Raw genomic sequence first — 23,267 nt, 5'->3', positions numbered from 1 at the left:
ACCTGAAGGTTGGGGGTTTGAGTAGTCAGACTAGATAAGCACCATACAAGCTCAAGTCCATTTATCATTTACCTTAACATTTTGCAGGATGCTAAGGATTTGTACTTGTAAGCACAGACTACACATAGAAACTGATCTTCTATTTTACTCTTTAAGTATCTAATCATTGCTCCAAAACAGAGAGAGTCCTGGCTCAATCTGAACACAGATCAGTTAAATGTATGATCATGGAAAAAAACCTTTACACATCCACTTCACAAGACGGGTGCGTAGGAGAGCAATGTGTCCATCAAAAACTCGAAGATAAACTCTTGCACACTGTCAAACTTGCAAACAAATGTTTATTGGCGTTTCGGTACTAGACCTTCATCAGGCAAAAAAAAATTGAAGTACTGAAAAGTTGACAATAAATGTTTGTTTGAAAGTTAGACTGTTTGGGGAGTTTATCTTTAAGTTTTAAATGTATGATTATGAAACTGAAAATATTGGGTTTTGAACCAGTCAAGTATTGTAGTCTTAATGTCATATTTTTAAGTACTGGACTGTTGTGATTTGTCCACATCAGTAGACGAGCATGAGCTGCTGCATGGTGTTTGCCTTTTTATGCTAATATATATTGTGTTATGCTAATGTACCTTTCAGGAGCTGCACAGTAGCGTGTCCGACATCGTTGAGGGCATCCTGAAGATGCACGACACAACCAAGGTGAGACACCCGACTCTTGATCAGTCGTCATTTGTGTAGCCTTTAGAAGTGAATCCTTTGATTTTGGCTCCATAATATTCATATTTTATAAATCCTGATGCGGAGAAGGTTAACTCTAGCTTTGACCTGCTTCACAGTCTTGTAGTTCCACATGTTATCACTAGGGGCTAAGATTTACATTTGAAATACTTTGATACCTAACCATGTGTTTTAAAATACAGTCCCAGCTATTTTAATGAGTAACAGTGTTGAAAAGTAGAGAAGCTTTTAAAAACTTAAAAACTACAGATCTTCAGTCATTTCTTAACCAAAAGCTGCCAGTTACAGACGGAGCACTGTCGGAACTGTACAAATGCTTTTGTAATGAAATGTTGCCAAAGTATTTGTACAATTTAGACAACATGAAGGAGAATTCCCATCAGACCTGCAGCAACCCTCCAGTTGTGCAAAGATTTTTCTTCACTCCTTTAAAGGAGCGGGATCTTGATTTTTATTTGTTTGAAAAAAGTAAATCTGATTATTCTGGTGTTTTTCTTCCTCACCAGTTGGGTCATCTGACTCTGGAGGATTATCAGATCTGGAGTGTGAAGAGCGCTTTGGCCAATGAGTTCCTAAACCTGCTCTTCCAGGTCAGTACACACACTTCCTGCTGTTGTACAACTTGTGTTTTTGTGAAATTGCAAAGATGAAGTCATCATTTTCCATGTGTTTTGTACTTGTGTGTTTGTCTTGGTCCAGGTCTGCCACATTGTCCTGGGGCTTCGGCCTGGTACTCCTGAGGAGGAGGGACAAATCATCAGGTACAAATCTGTTTTATTTACCGGCCTCTGCTTGGGTAAAGAAAAGCCTGCCTGTTTGATGTATGTTTTCTTATCAGATTTTTCTCTTTTTCTGTGTGTGTGTGTGTAAATGTGTGTGTGTAGGGGTTGGCTAGAGAGGGAGAGCAGACATGGGCTGCAGCAGGGTCAGAACTGGTTCCTCATCTCCATGCTGTGGTGGCAGCAGTGGAAGGACTACGTTCAATATGTAAGTCATCTTAAAGACGTGTGAATATAGATATGAACTAATGTAACAACACCATACCACATTTTTAAAGAAGCATTTTATAAAATAATTCCATATCAAGTTTTGCCTTGCTATTCCTTTACATCATACAACATCTAATGCTCAGAAGGAATCTGTTTGAAGACACACATGTAAAAAAAAAAAAAAAAACCTACAGGATCCATATCAGCACACTGGGATAGATGCAGAGCAAACACCTCATTAATCTCAGGTAAACCTTGACAGGGCAGTCCCTGCGTTTCTCTTCCTGTGCAGGAGCATAAGGGCATCGTGGTGGAGCAGCCGTCCATCCTGGGCTCGCTGCGGACCCCCATGGCCACAGCCACTGTGGAGCCCAGTCCACCAGACAGACTGGGAGGACTGGGAACCTTCAGCCAGGTCAGCCCCTCTGAGGAGAGGTCACCCGATGCTGTGTCCAGCGCCTCGGAGGCTACGGAGAGCGGTCAGTCTGCACACTGCGCAAAATATGAAAACGAATCCCAACGCATGCTCAGACTGTGCTGATGTAGCATCCTTTCTGTCCTTTCTGGTTTAATACAGTGTTTAACATGCATTCAAAAGCTCCTGTACAAGTACTGTTTTACAGTTTGTGTTTTCAACAAGCTAATCTGAAGCTTATGGCTTTGTATTTGCCCATTAGCTGTTATTCAGGGCTTTACCATGAGTTAAAAACTCAAAACTGATCTGTATCTCAGGATCAGCAACACAACAACCAAGTTATCCAAAAACCAAATTGAATTTATTACATAATCAGAGATTATGGACCCTGATCATGTTGGAGAATTGTATTTAAAAAGTGCATTTGTATTTTTTATTGAGCAAATATTCTTATCAAGGCAGTCAACATTAACGTGTTAATTCATCATGACTCTAGAGACCTTTACACGTTAATGATTTTGAATGACTTGGACTGAAAGGAGCAGTCATGATACGGGCTGAAGTGATGACGTGATGTAATACTCTGTTTGATCATGAAGGCTGATGTTCCTCCGTGGACTATCACTGAAATATAAGGACTGCACTGCAGGTTTCTTTAAGCTGTGAAACAACAGTCTAAAACAGACAAAAGATCATTACACACAGATCCCTGTTATGAAACAAGACGTGTGTCTCCTCATCGCACTGAATTATCATAAACTCACTGTCAACATCTCCCGATCGATCATTCACAGCACTAGAGACGCTTTAAAAATGGTTGAGCTGACTTCAGACCTTTTACTTAAAAAGATTATAAAGAGGCTCCTCCTGTTGCATAAGGTTAGCTATTCATTGTCTTCTCAGGCAGTAACGGTCGGCTGAACCATAGATCTCTGAGCGGACATGTTTAATCCATAGAGTGATAGTTATAGGAGCCTCAGTATGCGTAGTGGTGTTAGCGATGACCTGGCAGCCTCAGGTCAGTTTGCCTGGGCATCAGAGGTGGATCCAGGAGGAGGCCAGAGAGCCTCACTTTAAATCTGATCTTCCACTCTCAAATCCTAAATGAATTTGGGCTGTGTTGCAACAGACTGCTTGTAGCTTTCTTTGCATTTCATTGAGAGTATTTTTAAAAAGTAAATAAGAGGTGTTATAGTGATTAATCACAGCCTCTACTGTGATTAATCACTAGTACTTTTTCAATATCACACGGCTGAGTCTAACTGTGTTTATACAGGTATCTTCATAAAGTCCAGATTCATGGAAAACATCACAATCTCACACAGGAATAAAATGTAACTCTTTTGTGTTTTCTTTCTGCTTCTTTCTCTCTCCTCTGATCCAGCAGCCCTGAGCCCGCAGGTAGTTCCCTCTGCCACCGAGAGTTGTTTCGCCCGACAGCACAACGTGTCAGACAACAACAATCAGTGTTTTTCTGGAGCTAACGGACACCTCCCCTCCCAGCTGGCAGCACAAAGACCTGGCGCCATCGACAACCAGTCTCTGGTCAATACTGACCCCATGAAGGCAAGCTGTAGTGTTATTTTGTTGATGTGTTGTTTTAAGAGGCAGAATGAGCCACACACACTGTTCAGCTTCTTTACATGAAAAGATTTCAAATTCTAGTGTTGACATGGTTACATCTTAATAAGAAGCAGCTAACCTAACTTTATTTTGTATTTGTGTGCTCATGTGTTCAGCCTGAAATTGTAATTGTGATGCAGGTCAGATTTGTACAAATGTCTTTAAGTGAGAAGGGGTAAAAGCAGGAAGTGTTTTAGTCAGGATGTGGTAAGCTTAAAGAAAAGGAACCACTTATCTGAATCTATTTAAAAATGTCAGAAATACACCTACTACCAAGCCTCTAAAGCTCAATGGTTTCCCTGCTTTTTGTAGTTTAACTAATTAAATTTAAGAGATACACAAAGTTTACTCCCCCATGATGCACAGAATCTACAAGCTGGCTCTGTCACTGTGTTGGCATTTGAGTTCTCTCACAACCAGCATATTTGGCTTCTGTAAATGCAATAGAGTGAATCAATAACAAGTCCTAAAACCTGGAAATGAAATAGCATTTTCACACCTGTGGTTCCATCCTCAAGAACCTTCAGACCCTGCTTTGTATAGCAGAGGTAAAGATCTGATATTCTAAACGAGGAGTCACTCCTCCTCCTCTGCTGGCTCAGGCTCTCAGGGACCAGATGGTGCTTCCTTTTCCCTCTGTCTTATCTCTGTATTTTGCTGTAATGACAGAGGATACGGTCCCTGTCTATTATCTGTCATTTGAGCAGGCAGAGTGGTTTTATTTTGTGCACGTGTTTAAATGCTGTGTCCCTGCAGGCCCCCACGTTAACCATGGAGGGCGGCCGGCTGAAGCGCGCCCTGCAGCTGCCGCATGGCAGAGACTTTGAGACGGTGCCAGAGCCGGTGTGGCGGGCACTCTACCACTGGTACGGTGCCAACCTCAGCCTGCCAAGACCGGTGAGTTTATACAGAATATTCATACTTATCACGTGATCAGGATCACTGGCCCTGTGATGATCAGATGGGCTGTTGTCAGGTGTAGAACTGAGATACACATATGAATCATTATTTACATTTCATTTCAGTCCCCTGCCCTCAAATATAGGAATTCATAGAACTTTGATTTTAGGACAGGTGTTTCGATTGGTATGATTTAACCGAAAATGTTATAATACACATGACACAAAATCTAAAGTCTAATGAATGGGAAAATAAATATTTTAAACAACAACCAAAGAAACTGTAGATAAGAAATTGGATTAAACCAATTCTGGCTTTGTCTTTTTTACAAATAAGCTGTTTTCACACATGCACCCCTGAAAATTTATTAAAAAAATGTCAGGCCAGCCTGACTGTGAAAATTTAGAAATGTACTCACACGTGTCCCTCACAGCTGGAGATGTTCCACTGGAGGCAATCAATGTCCTCAAGAGATCGCTGTGGTCAAATTGTAACAAGATATCCAAGATGATGAAACAAAGTCCGACACTATGATGACAGTTTTTGCCTTTACAGTAATGATATGTGTAATTGGACGTATCCTCGATATCTACTAAGGAGCGAAAAAGAACACAATGACTAGCAGAAAAGAGTATGAGAAAACGCTTTGTTTTGTGAACTACCACTTATTGGTTAGGTGATTTAAACATCATCACTCTCTCCTACTCATCAGAGGTGAGTGTTGGTTTTAAGAAAAAAACAAAAAGAAGAATATTTCCAGCTACATTCACTCATCTATTCACTTCGACTTCATGCAGAAAATGTATGTGTAGCGTAATTAAATTATTAAGTTGTTATATCTTTATTTAACCTCGGATTAAAAGAACGGGGCACCACTTCCTGTTAAAGGAAGAAAATAACTTTAATGGTATAAGTTAATTAATTAATCAGTCAGTTTCATATCTTTAATGAAGTAAGTTCTGGAAATGTTAAACAAGAAAACACACAGACAAAGTCCTGAATTTTATGTGTAAAATTTAATATAAAAGGGGTAAACAATAATGTATAGATGAAACATATAAAGAATAGGATTATTATGATCGGGATAATGCAATTATAATGTATGGTGACATAATATATTTAGTAATGATATAAGACACGGTATTGTTTGAATGACTTAATCAGAAAATGATCAAAAAAAAAAAGTTGATAAAAGAATTTTGGGATTCTATTTGGATTTAAAGGAGGGCTCTGAATAGACACGACTCAAGACTTAATCTTCCAACACCCCTTGCCACCAGCAGTCTTACTGTGAGATGTGTTCAATTGAACTCCGCCGGCTGGTCCCGCGTTTCAGTCTCTGGCAAGTGGTTCTTTTCAGGCCCAGAGAGGTCCACGGGCCAGATTAGATACCTTAACAACTTGGCCGGAGTGTGCAGCTGGGATGGAGATTGTACGTCAGTTCAGCCTTCGTCTCAGAAGCTCCAAGAGGATCCAACAGGAAAAGTATTAAAGAGTCTTTTGATACGTCGATTTCCAATTCAGATTAACCGGATGGCCATATCGATGAATCCAAACTAAGGAATTGGAAAATTAAAATTGAAGAGCAAAGACTTTGGAGAAGAAAGTTCAAAAACCTTGCTTGAGCCAGAAAGAATTTATGTTCCAAAAATTGTGCGTGAAAAAGAAAGTTCGGCAGAGACTCGTGTCTACGGCACAAACTTAAAAGAAGTGATTCAGACCGAAGTCCGAAGAGAAGCGAGCAAGAGCTGAAACTCTAAACTTCAAGAAACCAAAACTAAGAAGAACCCAAGATCTGAGCTCAGTGTGAACTCTTATCTGCTGGCTGAGAGGAGGGGGGTCTGCAGGCAAAGAGGGGTGCCGCCCACGGGTGACTCCCATTCTGACCGGAGGACAATTGTTTAAACTAAACCGAGTTTACTCAATAAGATTAAGAATAAGAATCTAAACATATATACGTCACCATACATTCATTTTGATATTATTTCTATCAGATCCACGTTGATGTAGGTTCACGTCATCAGATTCATGTTGAGATGAAAATCACACCATCTGGGAACATCCTCAGTCAATCCCATCCTGTAGGTGAACAAAAACATGTTATACAGTCAACATTCTTAATAAGACATATTAATAAAGTAGAAAAAGAAGTTGGTGTCTTTAAATAACACCTTCTATAGCTAATATCAAAGAGTATGCTTTATAACACGTCTAAATGTATAATTATGAAGGTTACGTATTCATGGATATTCTAACACTAGATGGCTATAGCGCTCCACATCAAATTCCTATTAAACATAATATAACTCTTATTCCTGTTCTGAAGATCAGATTTTGAGTTTAAAAAGATGATTATAATACATTCAATGTGACAATTACAAATATCTAGATGAAGAAGGACATAGATGTTCATTTGATGCAGAATTGAAAGCTGTGGTTTAATTCAGCTCTTCAGCAGTCCTTCAACAGATGGTCAATTTTACGACTTTGCAGAGACTGGTTTCTTTCACAGTTCATGTCTTTGGGGTCAATTCGTAGATAGCAGAGTGTTCTGTTTCCGCTCGATTGTTTATTCCAGGTGTTGTAAAAGTTCATAACATCCTGTCTGAGAGGGAGACTTAAATCATTGATCAGTTCCTTTGTTCCTTGGTGAAAGTAAACAACATGTTAATCCACAGTCCTGAGTCCTGCTGGAAGAGAGTTGTAAACGTGGCTGCTGATAACGGCTACATATGATTTGGTTTTGTGCATGTGTGATGATGACACCATTAAACCTGATGAATGCTTCATTGGGGTCTTAGCATACCATTACTTATTAAATAAATCACTCATGTAATTTTTAAAGTTATGGTAAAACTTTCCAAGTATGAAACTGATAAACCGACAACAGATATTAAAAAGCCAAAAGAGTCAATCTGACCGGCACAGGAAAATATTTAAAAAATTTACCAAATCACACAATAACACATTTTCATGGCAAGCTGTAAAACGAGAGTTAAAATATTGTGCTAGAGTGTTATTTTGTTTATTTTCAAATTTGGCTTAAAAAAATGGAAGCAAGACTTCAGCTTTGCAAAGTGGGAAAAAAAAACATCCATGTTTGCTGAGTATTGATGACACACATTTTCAAAAGCACAACAATGGCTACCCTAACCCATAAACAAACAGTGATAATCTTTAAGACTTTCAGGGTAGAAAAACTAAGAGCTCTTCTCCTCCTCCTGTGAGCTCCTGTGAGTTTTTTTTAGCTGGTCATGAAGCAGACCGAAATAAATACTGATGTCTCTTTATGACCAACAAAGGAAATGAGGTCATCAGCGACAAGAACAAAAGATTTCTATAATGTTATTTTTAATGCCTGAAACTTCAGCACCAGGGTAGGTGGCAGACAAAGTGACTTACTGCACACTGCCAACAGCCTTGTTTACATGTTTCACCTCAAAGATTATTAATGAGTGATACATTTGATTGTTAAAAGAAATGGGATGAGAGCGTTTGTTAAACATCACTAGAACAGGACTTAACAAGAACAAGAAATAACAGGTACCTCTCTGTCCTCAGGGGGAAAACAAAAGTTCCTTACATACATAGAAATGTTTGTAGACACATCTCATAGAGGCAAGGGTCAAGTTTTACTGGTTTTATTTTAGAAAAGTCTCTAAGTTGAAACATTAAAAACAGGCATATTAACTGCAGCATAATTCAAGTTTCTTACAACAAAGGTTTTATTCTTCAAGATCTTTACCAAACAAAATCAAACAGAGCAAGAAAGGACACTTTAGCAATAACTGCTCATTGTATGGTGCTTCAGAATAGTCGTGAAACTTTCCCTTCCATCCTTGCAGGTGATCCTGGAGAGCAAGACAGGCCAAGCAGAGCTGGAGCTCTTCCCCCGCTTCCTCCTCTTCCTCCGCCAGCAACCGGCCACGCGCTCCCCCCAGTCCAACATCTGGGTCAATATGGGTATGACCAGTCTGCGAATGTTCCCCCCGTATTTACCCGCAGCAAGAGGTAAAGTAAGCCTGCAGCAAGACCAGAGCAAGCCGTCGACAAACGCTTCATTGAGCCAACCTGCATCCTCCCCCACCCCCCCCTTTAATCCTCCCAGAGTGGACTGATCCAGCCCTGGCAGTGCTCTGGAGTGGGCGGTGGAATAAACCAAACGGCCCATGAAGGGGAAAGACTGCTCACTCTAAAAGATGCATAATTTCAATCTTTTCCATCTTCACAGACTTTGCTGCTCATGTTTTAGTTCTCTGCGGTCGCCTTTATTATTTCTCCTCTGAATCAAAGCCCTTTGAACAGTCAGGGATCTGCAGTGTTATTATGAATTTCAGTAAATTCTGCTCCAGTGTACTCACAACGGAAACCCTAAATGTAGAGTAACTCAGTGCAGTGTCTGTTGTCCTGTTATATTACATCCAAATGGATTCATTGGACAAGTATACACTATGAACGCGAGTGGAGATGTGCACATTTGCTGCGGTGTAATCAGGTTTGGAGATGGCATCAGCACTGAGCTGGAGAGCGCTGGTCCACTTCGAGTATCAGGTTTTGCCCCCAGTGAGGATTCGGCTTCCAGCATGACTCATTCTGAGCCCAAGCAGCTTTTTACAGCGGTCCCTATTTTAGGCTCCAAGCCAAACATCTAAAGTGGATCTAATTCTGCCTCATAATGTCCTCTGAGAGCCTGAAGGCAACAGCAGAGCGCTGAACAAGTCTACAGGACCTTTTTGTTCTTCTGGTAGTGATGCAAAGCTGTGCAGATCGAAAACAAAAAAAGTTTAAAATCACTATTTTTAAATCATACATTTGGGATCAATACTAGTTCAATGAAGCTTTAAACTGATTTAACAGAACTAATGTTTTTTTTTTTTTGTATTTGATTTAATCCAATCGGAGTTCACTAAATCCACCACACTGATTGACAAATCAAGTCTTCACTGATTGACCGAAAAGCCCTTTCTTGCTGCTTCCTTACAACTAATCCTCAGTCACCAGAGTGTTGATTTTGTTATTGTTCACCTGTTTGCATCTGTGACTTTTTTGATTTGATACTGTAAGTCCTTCCAGATATGAAGAAGTCAGATGAGCCAATAGAGATTTCAAACAAGCTGCTGCTGTAAGTGTGTTAACGCTCGTCTTTGTGCTTCTCAGCGGGCAGCGTGCCCTCGCCCAACGCTCCTCTGAAGAGGGTGCTGGCCTACACAGGCTGCTTCAGCCGCATGGGCACCATCAAAGACATCCACCTGTACCTGTCCCAGAGACTCCGCATCAAAGAGGAGGACATGAGACTCTGGCTCTACAACAGTGAGGTGAGCTGCAAAGACATGTGTCCAATCATATTCACAGGGCGACAAATACAGATGTTTCACGCATCCTTTTGGTGTCTTGTAAAGATGCAAAAGCACAGAGAGCAGAGGAGGAGGCACTTCCTAAATTGCAGAAATACATTGGCAATGTTTCAGTACCCGAACGTTGCCAATGTGTGTGTGCCTGGCATAATATTGGATGTCTAGGACTTCTTTTTTTGTCATTGCTGGGGCATTGAAACAAGTTAAATATTGTTTATTTTTATTAGAACCGTATGAAAGTTTAAAATTCTGACATCTTGACAACCCTATTAGCAACCCCAAAAATATACTGTATATATCTCTCTCCTTAATTACCATAAATCAACATTCAAAATGAATTGATGCGAATGAGAAAAAAAACATATATATAATAAATAAATAAAACATATTTATAATTACAAAGTCTAAATGACTCTGCAGAACTACCTCACCCTCCTGGACGATGAAGATCACACACTGGAGAGCCTGAAGATCCACGACGAGCAGCAGCTGGTCATTGAAGGTGAGAAACACTTCCATGTTGATGTTTCTACGCCTGAGGGGACATGGGCTGAAAAACAAAAGTAGCATAAGTATCTGATGGGCACCTGCTACTTTCTGGTACGGACCAGAAACTTCTTTTATTCACCCATGTCCCTGTAGGAGCTCTGTATGTTTCATTTCCTTCCAGAAATGAAGGGACGGATATTTTGAACGTTAATTGAGCTGAATCATGTTTCTCTCTTTCTCCACAGTCAGGAACAAAGACATGAGCTGGCCTGAAGAAATGTCCTTCATTGCAAACAGTAGTAAGATGGACAGACACAAAGGTAAGCTGGGAGGTGATCAATGAGATCTTTGTTCACCGGAGACCTGATAGAAGATGGCTCTGATTGTTTGATATGAATTGTGTTCCATTATACAAGAGATGATTTCCATTATCAGGAGTCAGTTTTAAGTTCCTTGTCTACTTATACCATGTTAATGCTAAAGAAAAAAATAGGCCATTCATCTTTGTTTTTGTGCATTTTGCAATCAAAAAAACAAAACAAATTGAAATAAGTGATCCTGTTGTTTCCCTGGTAATGCCCAAATGCTTGACTACAACCTGAAGAAGAAACATTTAATGGCTGAAATACGGTTGTGTCCCTCATGTTTTTGCTAAACAAAATAATCTGACTGAAAGATGTACAGTTAGTAAAACTCAGTTTGTATTTCTTTTGCCCTGGCAGCGCCCACAACCTTAGTTTCAGAGCGTTTCCCATCGGGGCTTACAGGTGATTAGGCTTGGTGTTAAGGTATACCAGGCTGCAATCACAAGACAGTACCAAATCAGTGGACATCACATTGAGCTTTGAGTGACTGATGTGAACATATTTGATAATGTTCTGATATTTTACAGACCAAACCACTCATTGATTAATAAAATAAATGTTTCAGCCTCTAAAAGATAGTAAGGTCAAAGGTAGGTTGTTTTGCTTAAAGTCTGACCAGTGCGCGTCTTTGTTTTTCGATCCCAGTCCCGACTGAAAAAGGAGCCACTGGCCTCAGTAACCTCGGCAACACGTGCTTCATGAACTCCAGTATCCAGTGTGTGAGCAACACCAAGCCCCTCACGGACTACTTCATCTCTGGGAGACACCTGTACGAGCTCAACAGGTGACGTTTGTACTGGTGTCACTGTGACATAAACCCTGCCACTGTTTCTTTTTACCCTAACCCATGTTGCTGTGCATTTACAGAACCAACCCCATTGGGATGCGGGGTCACATGGCCAAGTGTTACGGTGACCTCGTGATGGAGCTGTGGAGCGGGACGCAGAAGAATGTGGCTCCGCTGAAGCTCAGGGTGAGCAGGGTCGTTTAAGTTCCCCATGTGACAGCTTACCGGATACTGCCTATACAAAGGAAACTCTGAAGACGAACTCGATTGGTGTTCTCAGCCGCCTTTAACACTGAAGCAGGTCACAAACCCCAACCTGCAATCACCCGTCAACTTTAAAACAACAACACAGACATTATCTATAACACCCGCCAAGCGTCGTTGAAGCTGCTGCACACAAAGATAACACTAATACTTATTTGTTGAATCACAAAGAAATGTGCCGGAGTGGCAGGAAAGTCAAAATGAGTTAGCATGAATTGTTGGCAACTTTGTGAAAGAGTTTCAATTCAAGCAAGAACAAGAACGCATCTCACATTTTTAAGGAATTTAAAGGATGAGTTTTCCAGAAAATAACCCTAAAATGTCTTAAAGAATAGCTGCAAAACTACTTCATTGTCATTGTCTTGCCAGCTACTAGCATACATGCTGCAAAAAAATAAAAGATATATATATATATGTCGTAGTGACCTCTGTCTGTCCCGTCAATCCAAGAGCAGGCTTCACATAACCAAAGTCAAAGTTGAATGACTCCGGTTATGTGTGTGTGATGTTGTTGAAAGTGACCAGTCATAAGAGGGGCAGAGCCCGCCTAGGTCTCTGCCTCCAAATTGTCAGAAGTCTTAGCTCAGCGTGTGCAGAACTCCACCTAGAGGAAGAAGAGCCTCCCCTCGAGCGAGGAGAGAGAGAGAGAGGGAGAGAGAGAGGGAGAGAGGGAGGGAGAGAGGGCGAGAGAGAGAGGGAGAGAGAGAGAGAGAGCAGCTGCAGTCCTGCAATCACAGAGCACACAGTGACATTGTTTGCCCTCACCTGTGTTTCTTATTTCACCACAGCTGCCTGCATAACTGAACAGGGAAAACGGTTTCAGGGTGAAGCAACAAAATCTCCATCCAGTGCATATCATCATGTGGGATACAGAGATCCATCATTACATAAATATTCAATCAATCTTTAACAGAATAAAATATAAAACTCAAAGTGAACTCCTCAGATCTCACACTCAAACATGGACACGGTCAAAAAAAAAATGTTTTTAATGCACACTTGATTCTAATCACCTTCAACATGTATTAAAACACATCTGCTGGATGTCCTGGTTATTTAAAGATGCTTGTTGGTGTTTTTGTTTTTCCTCATCTTCCTACTAGCTGAATCACTTTGTTTGCTGTATGAACACTTTTACAAACAGCCTTTCAACATCCTTCAAGATATTATTGGAATAAAAAAAATGTCTGCTTTTTCTGCAGTGGACGATAGCTAAGTACGCCCCGCGCTTTAACGGCTTCCAGCAGCAGGACTCTCAGGAGCTGCTGGCCTTCCTGCTGGACGGTCTCCACGAAGACCTGAACCGGGTGCATGAGAAACCGTACGTGGAGCTGAAGGACAGCGACGGCAGGCCGGACTGGGAGGTCGCCTCCGAGGTCAGAGATTAACACTACTGATCCATTAAATTCAAACGGCTTTATTACTTCCCTTTAGGGGCATTTATTTCAGATTGTAGGTCAAAAAATTAACAGATCCCTATAAATTATTCGTAAAGGAGATAACATCTTAAATAATACTGATAATAAACTTAAAAATGAATAAGTAATTCTAAAAGTTGAGACGACTATGTGTCGCTCTGTGGAATCAAAGGAGTGCTTAAAAAGAGAAAAATAATGTTTATATTAAGACAAATAAAAACATGATTGATTAAGTGAGTTTTTGTTTGTCCTGAGGGATTTGCTCTTCATGTGTTTGTTTGAATGCTCCTGCAGGCGTGGGAGAACCACCTGCGCAGGAACCGCTCCATCGTGGTGGATCTGTTCCACGGTCAGCTCAAGTCGCAGGTGAAGTGTAAGACCTGCGGACACATCAGCGCTCGCTTCGACCCTTTCAACTTCCTGTCCCTGCCGCTGCCCATGGACAGCTCCATGCACCTGGAGATCACAGGTGAGGAGGGGGGGCTGTAGCATGGGCTTCATATTTATTTGTTTATTTAACAGAGACAAATGCAATGAACATTGCTTCATATGTAAAATACTAAGATGCCATTCATGCAGGTTTTTTAGTCGTGGCTAATTTGCAATCTATGTCCCTGTCTGCATAAAGTCTACTTTAAACCATACATCCAAACTAGTTAGTTTGTTAGTTAAGTTGTGTCAGTGTTTGTGTCAAAACGTCCAAACTAACCAAAATGTTGCTTTAGAAATGACATTTTCACTTTGTGTGGCGTCAGTGAAAATCATTTTTCTTTCATGAAGTGTTTGTTGCAGACAATCTTATGTCTCATGTATTAATTGTCTCTGAACAGACCAACGGCTGAAAATAACTTGTGTTGAAGTATAAATCACACATTTCTGAGGGATGTAATCTATCCAACAGAACATGTTGCTGACCAAAAACAAAGCCAGTAAAACCCTCTGCACCTCCTCATCCTCCATGACAACCATAGTACTTTACACCTTACACCTACTAGGAGCTAGGGTTTAAGTTGTAACTTTTGCCTACATCAGAACTATCTCAAGTGTTAGTAGTGCTTACACTCCACTCCATCGTTTGAGCTAACTAATTGCTGATGCAACCCATAGCAGAACCTAAATCATGTGAAATGTTTTGATGTGTTTGTAGTGATTAAACTGGACGGCTCCACACCTGTGCGATACGGCCTGAGGCTGAACATGGACGAGAAGTACACAGGGCTGAAGAAACAGCTGAGTGAACTGTGCAGTCTGAAGCCGGAGCAGATCCTCCTGGCTGAGGTCCACACCTCCAACATCAAGGTACTCATCCTTTTGTCATTTGTGAGAAGACTGAAGACTTGTTCCTTTTCTTCCCTCTATCTTTAAAAACAGCCAAAATGAGTCTCGTGTCATAACTGTTTGACCCAGGCCGGCTGATATCTGAACAGTAAAAGATTTCCAGCTGTTTACTTTCTTAGTGTTTCAGCTAATTAGCTCCAGTTAGCCGCAGCTTTGCCAGCAGACCCTAAAGGCCGTTCAAGTAGCATCAGAACCATCTTTTTTGTAACCTTTAGTCACCGGGTGTTTTGGAAAGAAAGAGTGTACATGATTTGATTCTCTGAAATAATCTGATGAACAGTAAGAAGCGGAGGAGTCTTCTCCTGAGAGCAAGCAGAGCATCAAGAAAAAGTGCTTTCTGCAGCTCAGCTCACAGCTGCTCCATACGTCCTCTGAAAAAGCATGGTCATCACCGTGTTTACCTTTTGTTGCATAACCCTGTGAACTGTGAATAACATGGGGACTTCGGTTGCAAACAGAACTTTCCTTCTGTTCAAAAATCTTGTCACTCCTTGAAGCGACCAACACCCCAAGAATAAGAAGATTGGAGGAAGATTTGGATCTTGCAATAAGTCTCTTCTTATTCTTAGAGATAGAAGACATAGAACCTGACGTGACTTGTTCTTTTGCAGGGCTTTGGCCATTTTAATGCCATGACTCACCTCCACACGTGCCGTTGTTCCACCAAAAAAACAAGCTCCCTCCTGACACTATTCTTTTAGGGCACCACTGCGGCGGTCAGTGCAGGTTTGCTGGCTCAGAGAGGAGCCAGCTGGATTAGTGTAAATATCACTAATCTTATTGCTGTTGCTCGGCGAAAGAAGCATATCCTCTCTATTTGTAGTTCAGTGCATTTCTTTACTCAGCAGGAAAGTGAGCACATTCTTTAATAAGTCACTGCACCTGAGCAGGACGTTTTGCTTAGTTTTGCAGATGTCTTTGATTTCAGTGTTTCTCTGGTGCCTTCAAGGAAACATAGGAAAAATCAGCATCCTAAAAACTTTGTGTTAGGCAGAGTCTGTCACTGTTTCTAGATTCAAACAAATTAAAGTCGATGTGTTAGAAAGGGAACATGTTTGCATGTCGATGATCTTTATTGTCACGCTAAATTTCTCAGTATTTTCCCTCCTTGTTTTCTCATTTTAGTGTCCAGAAGTCATAACTTGTGTGATTTCTGCACAATCTCTTTTATCTGTTTCTGTCCTGCTGCTTGACGCTGATATCCACTATTTTTTTTTATCTTCAGAACTTCCCTCAGGACAACCAGAAGGTGCGTCTGTCTGTCAACGGCTTCCTGTGTGCATTTGAGATCCCCGTGCCGGGTTCGCCGACGTCTCTGAGCTCACCTACCCTGACAGGTGAGTTTGTTTTTCCCACCTCTCTATCTGCATGGACCTGTCTGAATATACAAACATGTTTGTTTTGTTTTTCTCAATCCTCCCTCCTCCCCTTCATCAGACATCACCCCAATCGCTAACGGTTCAGCTGCTAACGGGATCCCGGGAAACAAACCTGTCCTCATCCCCAACGGAGGGCCCAACACGATGGTCCCCTGCAGCCCGGAGACGCCGCTTGCCAACGGGATCGCCAACGGACACATCACACCGGTGCAGGAGAGCCCCTTCATTGGATACATCATCGCCATGCACAGGAAGATGGTGAGAGCAAAAGAAGAACAAAAATTGCAAAAGTGTGGGGCGCTGGTGGCCTAGTGGTTAGTTTGGCGCTGCATGTTCAGATACTGTAGCTGTAGTGAAACAAACAATACATACTTACTAATACTTGCTAACAGCAGTCAGCATTTTCTAATGCATAGACGATATATAAATGCATTTATCCCGTCACCAGCAAGATCCCGCTTTTTTCCCCCGAGTAAGCAGTAAAAGGAAAACATTAGTACAACCAAAGAGGGGGGCACCTGAAGCCTAGTGACCAGCGTGCACCATGTATTCAGGCTATAGTCCTCCAAGCGGACAGCCCGTGTTCAAATCCGATCTGTGGCTCCTTTCCCACTCTCTCTCCCTACACACTTTCTGACTCTATCCACTGTCCTCTCTCTTAAAAGGCCCAAAAATAAACCTTTTAAAATGTAAAACCAAAGAAAAGGATAAAAAAGCATGCGTGTTAATCTCACCTGTATTTTATTTAATCATGTATTTTGGTGCTATCCATGTTGCTACAAAAACAGTATTTATTTTTTTCCATATTGGTTTCGTCCCTGCCGTCTTTATAACTTCCATGTTTGTGTGTCCTCTGCAGATGCGCACGGAGCTCTACTTTTTGTCGTCTCAGAAGAACCGGCCCAGTCTGTTCGGCATGCCGCTCATCGTCCCCTGCACGGTCCACACCAATAAGAAGGATCTTTACGACGCCGTCTGGATCCAAGTGTCCCGCCTGGCGAGCCCGCTGCCCCCACAGGAAGCCAGCAACCACGCCCAGGATTGGTAGGCTGCCAGTTGATTCTGACAGGGCAAAGCCGGGTCATCCTGTAACATAATGAAGTAAAGACCATTAGGATTGGCCTCAGCTGATCCGGACTAACATGCTGACGGCTGACCTCTATCAGCGATCTTAAGCCGGATCCATTAACGCTTCTTTGTTTAGTTATATTTACACAAAACTCCCAAAGTGCCCCAATCCAGCAACAACACTCTGAAACTGTTGATAACACACAGACTCTGTTGACTGTTCAGCGACAACAACTAACTGCAGTTTGACTTATGACGTCATGTATGATGATTGTTGACTTTGTTTTTCTCTCTTTGACCCCTCAGTGATGACAGTATGGGCTACCAGTACCCCTTCACCTTACGGGTCGTTGGTAAAGACGGTAACTCGTGTGCCTGGTGTCCCTGGTACAGGTAAGATTATTTCCTCACATGTCACTAAGTACAGAGGAATGTGTCTGTTAGTAATGAGACATTAACCTGTTTTTTATACAGAGATACCACAGCGTGCTGTAAAGAAGCTCCGCCATCATGCCCCCTTTTCCTTTTCACTGAACACAACAACACACACTTTTTGTTGCTTTACACAACATGTCCTGTCTAACAATCTGTGCAAAACAGGTTATTGCCTGGACTGCACTTTTCCCAATTGCATGGATAATCCTCAGAATAAAATGTCAAAAAAAATTAAATGCATAGAAAAATCATGATAATTGTAACAGTTCTGTTTGTTCACTTATAGGTTGTGTATGTACATCTAACATTTATCATGGTTTTTTTTTATATATATATATAATAATTTTGTGGGGTCTGTACTCTGTGTTTGTGCTGCAGCTGTACCTGACCTACTTGTGTGTGTATGTGTGTGTGCAGGTTCTGTCGGGGTTGTACCATCGAGTGTTGTGATGACAGAGCGTCTGTAGGAAACGCTTACATCGCTGTGGACTGGGACCCCACTGCCCTGCACCTCCGCTACCAGACCTCCCAGGAGAGGGTAAGCACTCACACATAAACACAAACATGCTGTTACGCTCCTCAAAGTTTTCTGAACGTTTATAAAAGAAAATAATTCTTTACCTGTCTTAGGTCACTAATTATTTCACTATTTGAATTGTGCTTTATTCTACTTCTTGCACCCATTGACAAAACCAAACATAGAGCCTTTTCACACATGCAGCCGAATTTTTCACTTCGAATTTACCCAGAATTTTACTGCGCCGGACTCCATTGCATCATCCGCCATCTTGGATATATTCTGAATAGTACTGTCAGCAACACGTTAAACGCTATTTATTAAGGTCCCAAATTGATATTGCATTAATTGCATGCTATTCTGTCCGTATAGGCACACTGTAGGTAAGCCTTGTAAGCAATGTTGTACAATGTTAGGGAACACACTTTTTTTGACATTTTAATGAAAGACACCCACATTGTGGGTCGTGTCCCATGTGCTGGACTGGTAGCCCGGGTTTTGGTCCGACCTGTGGCTCCTTTCCTGCATGTCATTCCCCACTCTCTCTCTCTGGTTTCTATGTCTATCCACTCTCCTATCAGATAAAGGCAAAAAGCCCCAAAATGAAAACCTTAAAAAGAAAAGGTTCTGTGATATTCCACATCTTCAAGTGGATTCCCTTTTTATCATCACAGAAGTCAGAAGTATTTGATATAGAACACTGTCAGTAAGACAAAAAAACTAACCGTATGGTCTCCATCTGTGTCTCCCTGCAGATTGTAGAAGAGCACTGCAGTGTGGAGCAGTCCCGCCGCACCCAGGCCGAGCCCATCAGCCTGGACAGTTGTCTGAAGGCCTTCACCAGCGAGGAGGAGCTGGGCGAAGACGAGCTCTATTACTGCTCCAAGTGCAAGACACACCGGCTCGCCACCAAGAAGCTGGACCTCTGGAGGCTGCCCCCCATCCTGGTGAGTCCAGAAACGGAGATCACTGGTCTTAGACAAAAGTTTGTCAAAGATCTACATGAGGTTGTGAGTATTTACCACGTGTGTGTGTTCTCGTCTGCAGATCGTCCACCTGAAGCGCTTCCAGTTTGTGAACGGCCGCTGGATCAAGTCCCAGAAGATCGTAAAGTTCCCGCGGGAGAACTTTGATCCCAGCGCCTTCCTGGCCCCGAGAGACCTGGAGCAGCGCTGCCTGCACTCTCGCAGCGAGAGCGAGGACCTGCTGCGGGTCGGAGAGGACAACCTGTCCTCCATCTCTGCCCCTGCTGGCTTCTACAACCTCAACAAAGGTAAAACACGGTGCCTTCTAATGCACACAATGAGCTGCGTCACAGAACGTCTATAAATGTAGGGTGAAAGAGATGCATGCACTTTCTTTTTTCTTTTGATTTAACTGCATTTTTTACGGAACAAAATTGATTAATAAACAGTTAAATTAAACTTTAAAAAGTTCTAACATACATCTGATAGTTAATTAGCATAATCTCACCACTGCAGCCTGCTGTTTGAGACACATGCAAATGGTTTGCACCTAAAAGGTTTATTTGGGAAGCTGTAATGATAAGAGCCTGACAGCATGTCAACTGAACAGACTTGAGAGTTAAATGTGCAGAGCAGTCTCAGGCCTAGCTGCACAGGAAGTAAGTAAAATACTCTGTGGTTTCCCCGCAGCATCTCCTGCCTCGAGCAGGAAGTCGGCGCCTTCTCTCAGCCGGACCAGCAGCCCCTCCTGCAGCCCGAAGACCAGCTCCGGAGGCCGCAGACCAGTCCGGCTCCGCCTGCCCCAGCTCGGCAGCCGACACCGCCTCTCCAACAGCAAGGAGAGCCTGGACGGAGCCGCTAACGCTGAGGGGGACACACGAGACAGCGTGTCACAGGCGGACACAGAGGGCAGCGCAGCGGGGACGGCGGCGATGGGAGACGGCATCACGTTAGAATCGCTGAGCAGCACCGAGGCGTCCAGCAGCCACTGTGATGTGGTTCTGGTGAACGGGGACAGCAACGGGCTGAGCTCGGACTGCAGCACAGAGAGCAGCGTGGACCCTGACAGCTCACTGCTGCAGCACAGAGACAACATGTGTCTGGACGCCATCTACAACCTCTATGCAATATCAGTAAGAGCACACACACGTTAAAGTCTCTGATATTTAGTCCACACTTTTCTGTCCTCTTATTTCTAAATCCTCTTTGTCTCATCAGTGCCATTCAGGAATCATGGGAGGAGGCCACTATGTGACATATGCCAAAAACCCCAACGAGAAATGGTACTGTTACAACGACAGCAGCTGTAAGGTAAGACACTAGAACCAATCGTATTCTTCTATCACCTTGCTTTGATTGTTGGCCAACCACTACTAAACATTTCAGAAATCTGCTTAGTTTTGTGCACAATATTTTTGTCCTGAAATTGGATCCCATCAGGCTACAGTCTGACCATGACGCAGCTTTTTGTAGCTTCAGACAACTTTAACGGAGTTATGATGCAGCCGGTGGAAGGTCTCCTAGACATGGCTTCCTTTTCTTTGTCCCCATTGTTTACACTATGTTATAATAAAGCATTTTAGTATTTGTTCCACCTCTTTTACTCCACCACATGGACTTGTTTTTTTTTCTCCTGAAACATTGGTGGATGACTCTACTTGGACTACAAATGAACACCAGAATGCTTCTGATACCAAAATCTGCCTGTGTGCCTTTAGATTCTGCATTTTTATGCAGCATCTGAGTCTCAATTTTTTTTCTCAGTGCTAGACCAATGATCAGATCTCTAACACTAGGTTAATATAACTCAAACAAATCAGTAACGCCTAATTGTTTTCTGACTTTAGTTTTTTCACTTTTAAAAAACGAGCCAACCAATTCAGAAAGTATTTTTTAAGTATTTTCTGTCCATCACATCACCTCTGTGTTTTCTTTTTCCTCCAGGAGGTTCACTCTGAGGAGATCGACACCGACTCGGCCTACATCCTCTTCTATGAGCAGCAGGGCGTCGAGTACTCCCAGTTCCTGCCAAAGATCGACGGCAAGAAGATGGCCGACACCAGTAGCATGGACGAAGACTTTGAGTCGGACTACAAGAAGTACTGCGTCCTCCAGTGATCGTCTTCCATCGCACACACACACACACACACACACACACACACCCCCGCCGCTGTGAGCGGGAACGTTCAGACCATTCAGATCACAAACTGCTAACGACAAGAGTCAGACTGAGCTCTTTGTGTTTAGGGACGTGTTGCAGCACTTTCTACACTTGATCAAAAACATGGATTAGTGCAAACATTTGCCAAGGCCACAATAAAGCCGTGGTGAAAGCACTCAACAGGTGCACTTTGCTGAGCCCGACGAAACAAACCCCCCCCCCCCCCCCCCCCCCCTCCTCGTCCTCCTCCTCCTCGCCATAACATTTATGTAACATTTATCCGCCTATTAACGCATCTCTGAATGTATGCCAGTGTGGCCAATTCATGAAGTCTTCTTCTGCATCATCACCTGTGATGTTAGGGTAAAAAGCAACACCTTCACCTGAAGTTAAGGCGTGACCAGCGTCTGGATATCTCACCTGAAGAAGAAGAAGAAGAAGGGCACAGAAAGGATTCCAGGTGTAAATTTGAGGCCAATGATTGGATACGGTTTTAAACAGTCAAATTTGATGCCATGATGATTACATTTGGTATCACATCTTTTGGATACTTTGTCGACGTTTTAGAGAATGCTTCTCCAAATGTTTTTATTAGGGGGTAGTGTCACATAATTCATATACTACCTCATCGCTTCATGCAGTGTCAGCCAACTCCTCCCTAAACATCCGTGACAGTATTATCAATCACTGAAATGTTTCCTTCCTCTGTAGGAGCCAGGAGGCACACGTCTCCTGTCACTTCCCTCTCACATGCCCTGATGTGAAAACGAGGAGTGTGTTTGATCCCACAGCTGCCAAATATCAGTGCTACTTAGTGACATTTTTTTAGCCTACATTACCCATAATTCTCCTGTAAACTCAGAACGCTGTAGTGTCACTCTGGGTTTGTCGAGGACAGGTGCCATGATTTTCCAAAGTGAGACGCTAAGAGAACATTATACAGTATATGTTTTTTGTTTTTGCATCCTACATTTTTTTTATGAATGATTAATTTTATTGAATTTCACTTTCTGTTCTTTTTTTAAGACGTTAGCAGCCACTTCAGGTAGAGGAACGGACATTTTTCGCAAAGCTACACAGGGGGGGGGGGGGGGGGGGGGGGGGGGGGGGTCGAGCTTCAGAGCATCCAGCTCTGAAGCTCTGCTGCAACTCTCAACCGTCAGGCCACATCCACACCAAGATCTTTTCATTTTAGAACGCAAAAACTCCAAAATACGCTCGGAGCTTTGACAGAATAATGCTGCTGAGCCTGCGTAAGTTTGAACGCCCCCCAGGGTTTTAATACAATGAGATGGACTGCCACATGCTCTTCCTGTTTCAGTCTCAAGAGAAACAAACATCAGTCTTGACTTGCAGCAAATAATTCAACATCAATAACTTAATTTAGACCCTGATTCCCTTTGGTGTCTAACAGCTGCTGTGACGGAGCTAAACGTTTCATATTTTCATGCTCCTCAGGACGCGTGTTATTACTCCCATTGAATCCTGTGTGCATCACCAGCCCTACTTTCAGCACTTTTGTGTGTGTGTGTGTCTATTTACTCCTGCACATGCACGCCCTGTATACATAATTTTAAGGGTTATGACAATACCAGATTTTTAAACCTCAATAAGACTTCTGTAAAAATCAAACAATGTCAATATGTTTGGAAATATCACTGCAACAAAAATAGAAGTCCTGGTCACCTCGTATTGAGTCATTTCTTGTTTTTAATTCCCGAAAAAACATTGCAGGCACACTTCTCCACACTCTCTTGATTGCACAAATGTGTCGCAAACACATTTGTGCAAATGTATCAAGACGTTTCTCTCACGGCAGCTTTTGGTTAAAAATATGACTGAAGATCTGTAGTTTACTCAGAGCTTTGTTTTTTTTACGATACTATCAAACTGTGTGGTTTTTCAAACACGTGGTATTGAAAAGTTATATGAATTGTTGGTGATTCGCGTTTTCAGGGCGTGTTAATATAGACAGAGATTAGTCTTAACACTGTGCTGAGAAAACTTGTGTTGATAAAGATTTGTTTCTTTAAAAAAACATTTTCAAATGAAAACA

The 23,267-nt window shown here is 42.3% G+C and overlaps 1 protein-coding gene across 5 annotated transcripts in view; it reads left to right on the top strand.

The window, feature by feature from the left end:
- Nucleotides 1-22,217, top strand: part of usp32 (ubiquitin specific peptidase 32) — a 51,457-nt gene extending 29,240 nt beyond the window's left edge. Inside the window, exons 9-34 of one of the 5 annotated variants that reach the window (XM_061046066.1) lie at nt 643-705; nt 1,251-1,334; nt 1,444-1,505; nt 1,629-1,731; nt 2,026-2,212; nt 3,533-3,714; nt 4,528-4,668; nt 8,517-8,634; nt 9,829-9,986; nt 10,446-10,527; nt 10,760-10,834; nt 11,525-11,663; nt 11,747-11,852; nt 13,133-13,306; nt 13,643-13,817; nt 14,496-14,647; nt 15,912-16,023; nt 16,124-16,323; nt 16,925-17,109; nt 17,440-17,526; nt 17,986-18,106; nt 18,841-19,032; nt 19,133-19,358; nt 19,741-20,183; nt 20,269-20,361; nt 20,995-22,217. In XM_061046066.1, the coding sequence (XP_060902049.1) occupies nt 643-705; nt 1,251-1,334; nt 1,444-1,505; nt 1,629-1,731; nt 2,026-2,212; nt 3,533-3,714; nt 4,528-4,668; nt 8,517-8,634; nt 9,829-9,986; nt 10,446-10,527; nt 10,760-10,834; nt 11,525-11,663; nt 11,747-11,852; nt 13,133-13,306; nt 13,643-13,817; nt 14,496-14,647; nt 15,912-16,023; nt 16,124-16,323; nt 16,925-17,109; nt 17,440-17,526; nt 17,986-18,106; nt 18,841-19,032; nt 19,133-19,358; nt 19,741-20,183; nt 20,269-20,361; nt 20,995-21,168 (3,834 nt within the window). In that variant the 3' untranslated portion in view covers nt 21,169-22,217. Of the gene's footprint in view, nt 1-642; nt 706-1,250; nt 1,335-1,443; nt 1,506-1,628; nt 1,732-1,995; nt 2,213-3,532; nt 3,715-4,527; nt 4,669-8,516; nt 8,683-9,828; nt 9,987-10,445; nt 10,528-10,759; nt 10,835-11,524; nt 11,664-11,746; nt 11,853-13,132; nt 13,307-13,642; nt 13,818-14,495; nt 14,648-15,911; nt 16,024-16,123; nt 16,324-16,924; nt 17,110-17,439; nt 17,527-17,985; nt 18,107-18,840; nt 19,033-19,132; nt 19,359-19,740; nt 20,184-20,268; nt 20,362-20,994 lie in introns of all 5 variants that reach the window. The other 4 variants (XM_061046064.1, XM_061046063.1, XM_061046065.1 and 1 more) reach the window with 4 other exon arrangements.
- Nucleotides 22,218-23,267: the final 1,050 nt, after the last annotated feature.

This window comes from Labrus mixtus, chromosome 9, assembly GCF_963584025.1.
Source record: "Labrus mixtus chromosome 9, fLabMix1.1, whole genome shotgun sequence".
Classification (NCBI taxonomy): domain Eukaryota; kingdom Metazoa; phylum Chordata; class Actinopteri; order Labriformes; family Labridae; genus Labrus; species Labrus mixtus.
Note: the sequence above shows the minus strand (reverse complement) of the source record. Positions and strands in the feature narration are given on the sequence as shown.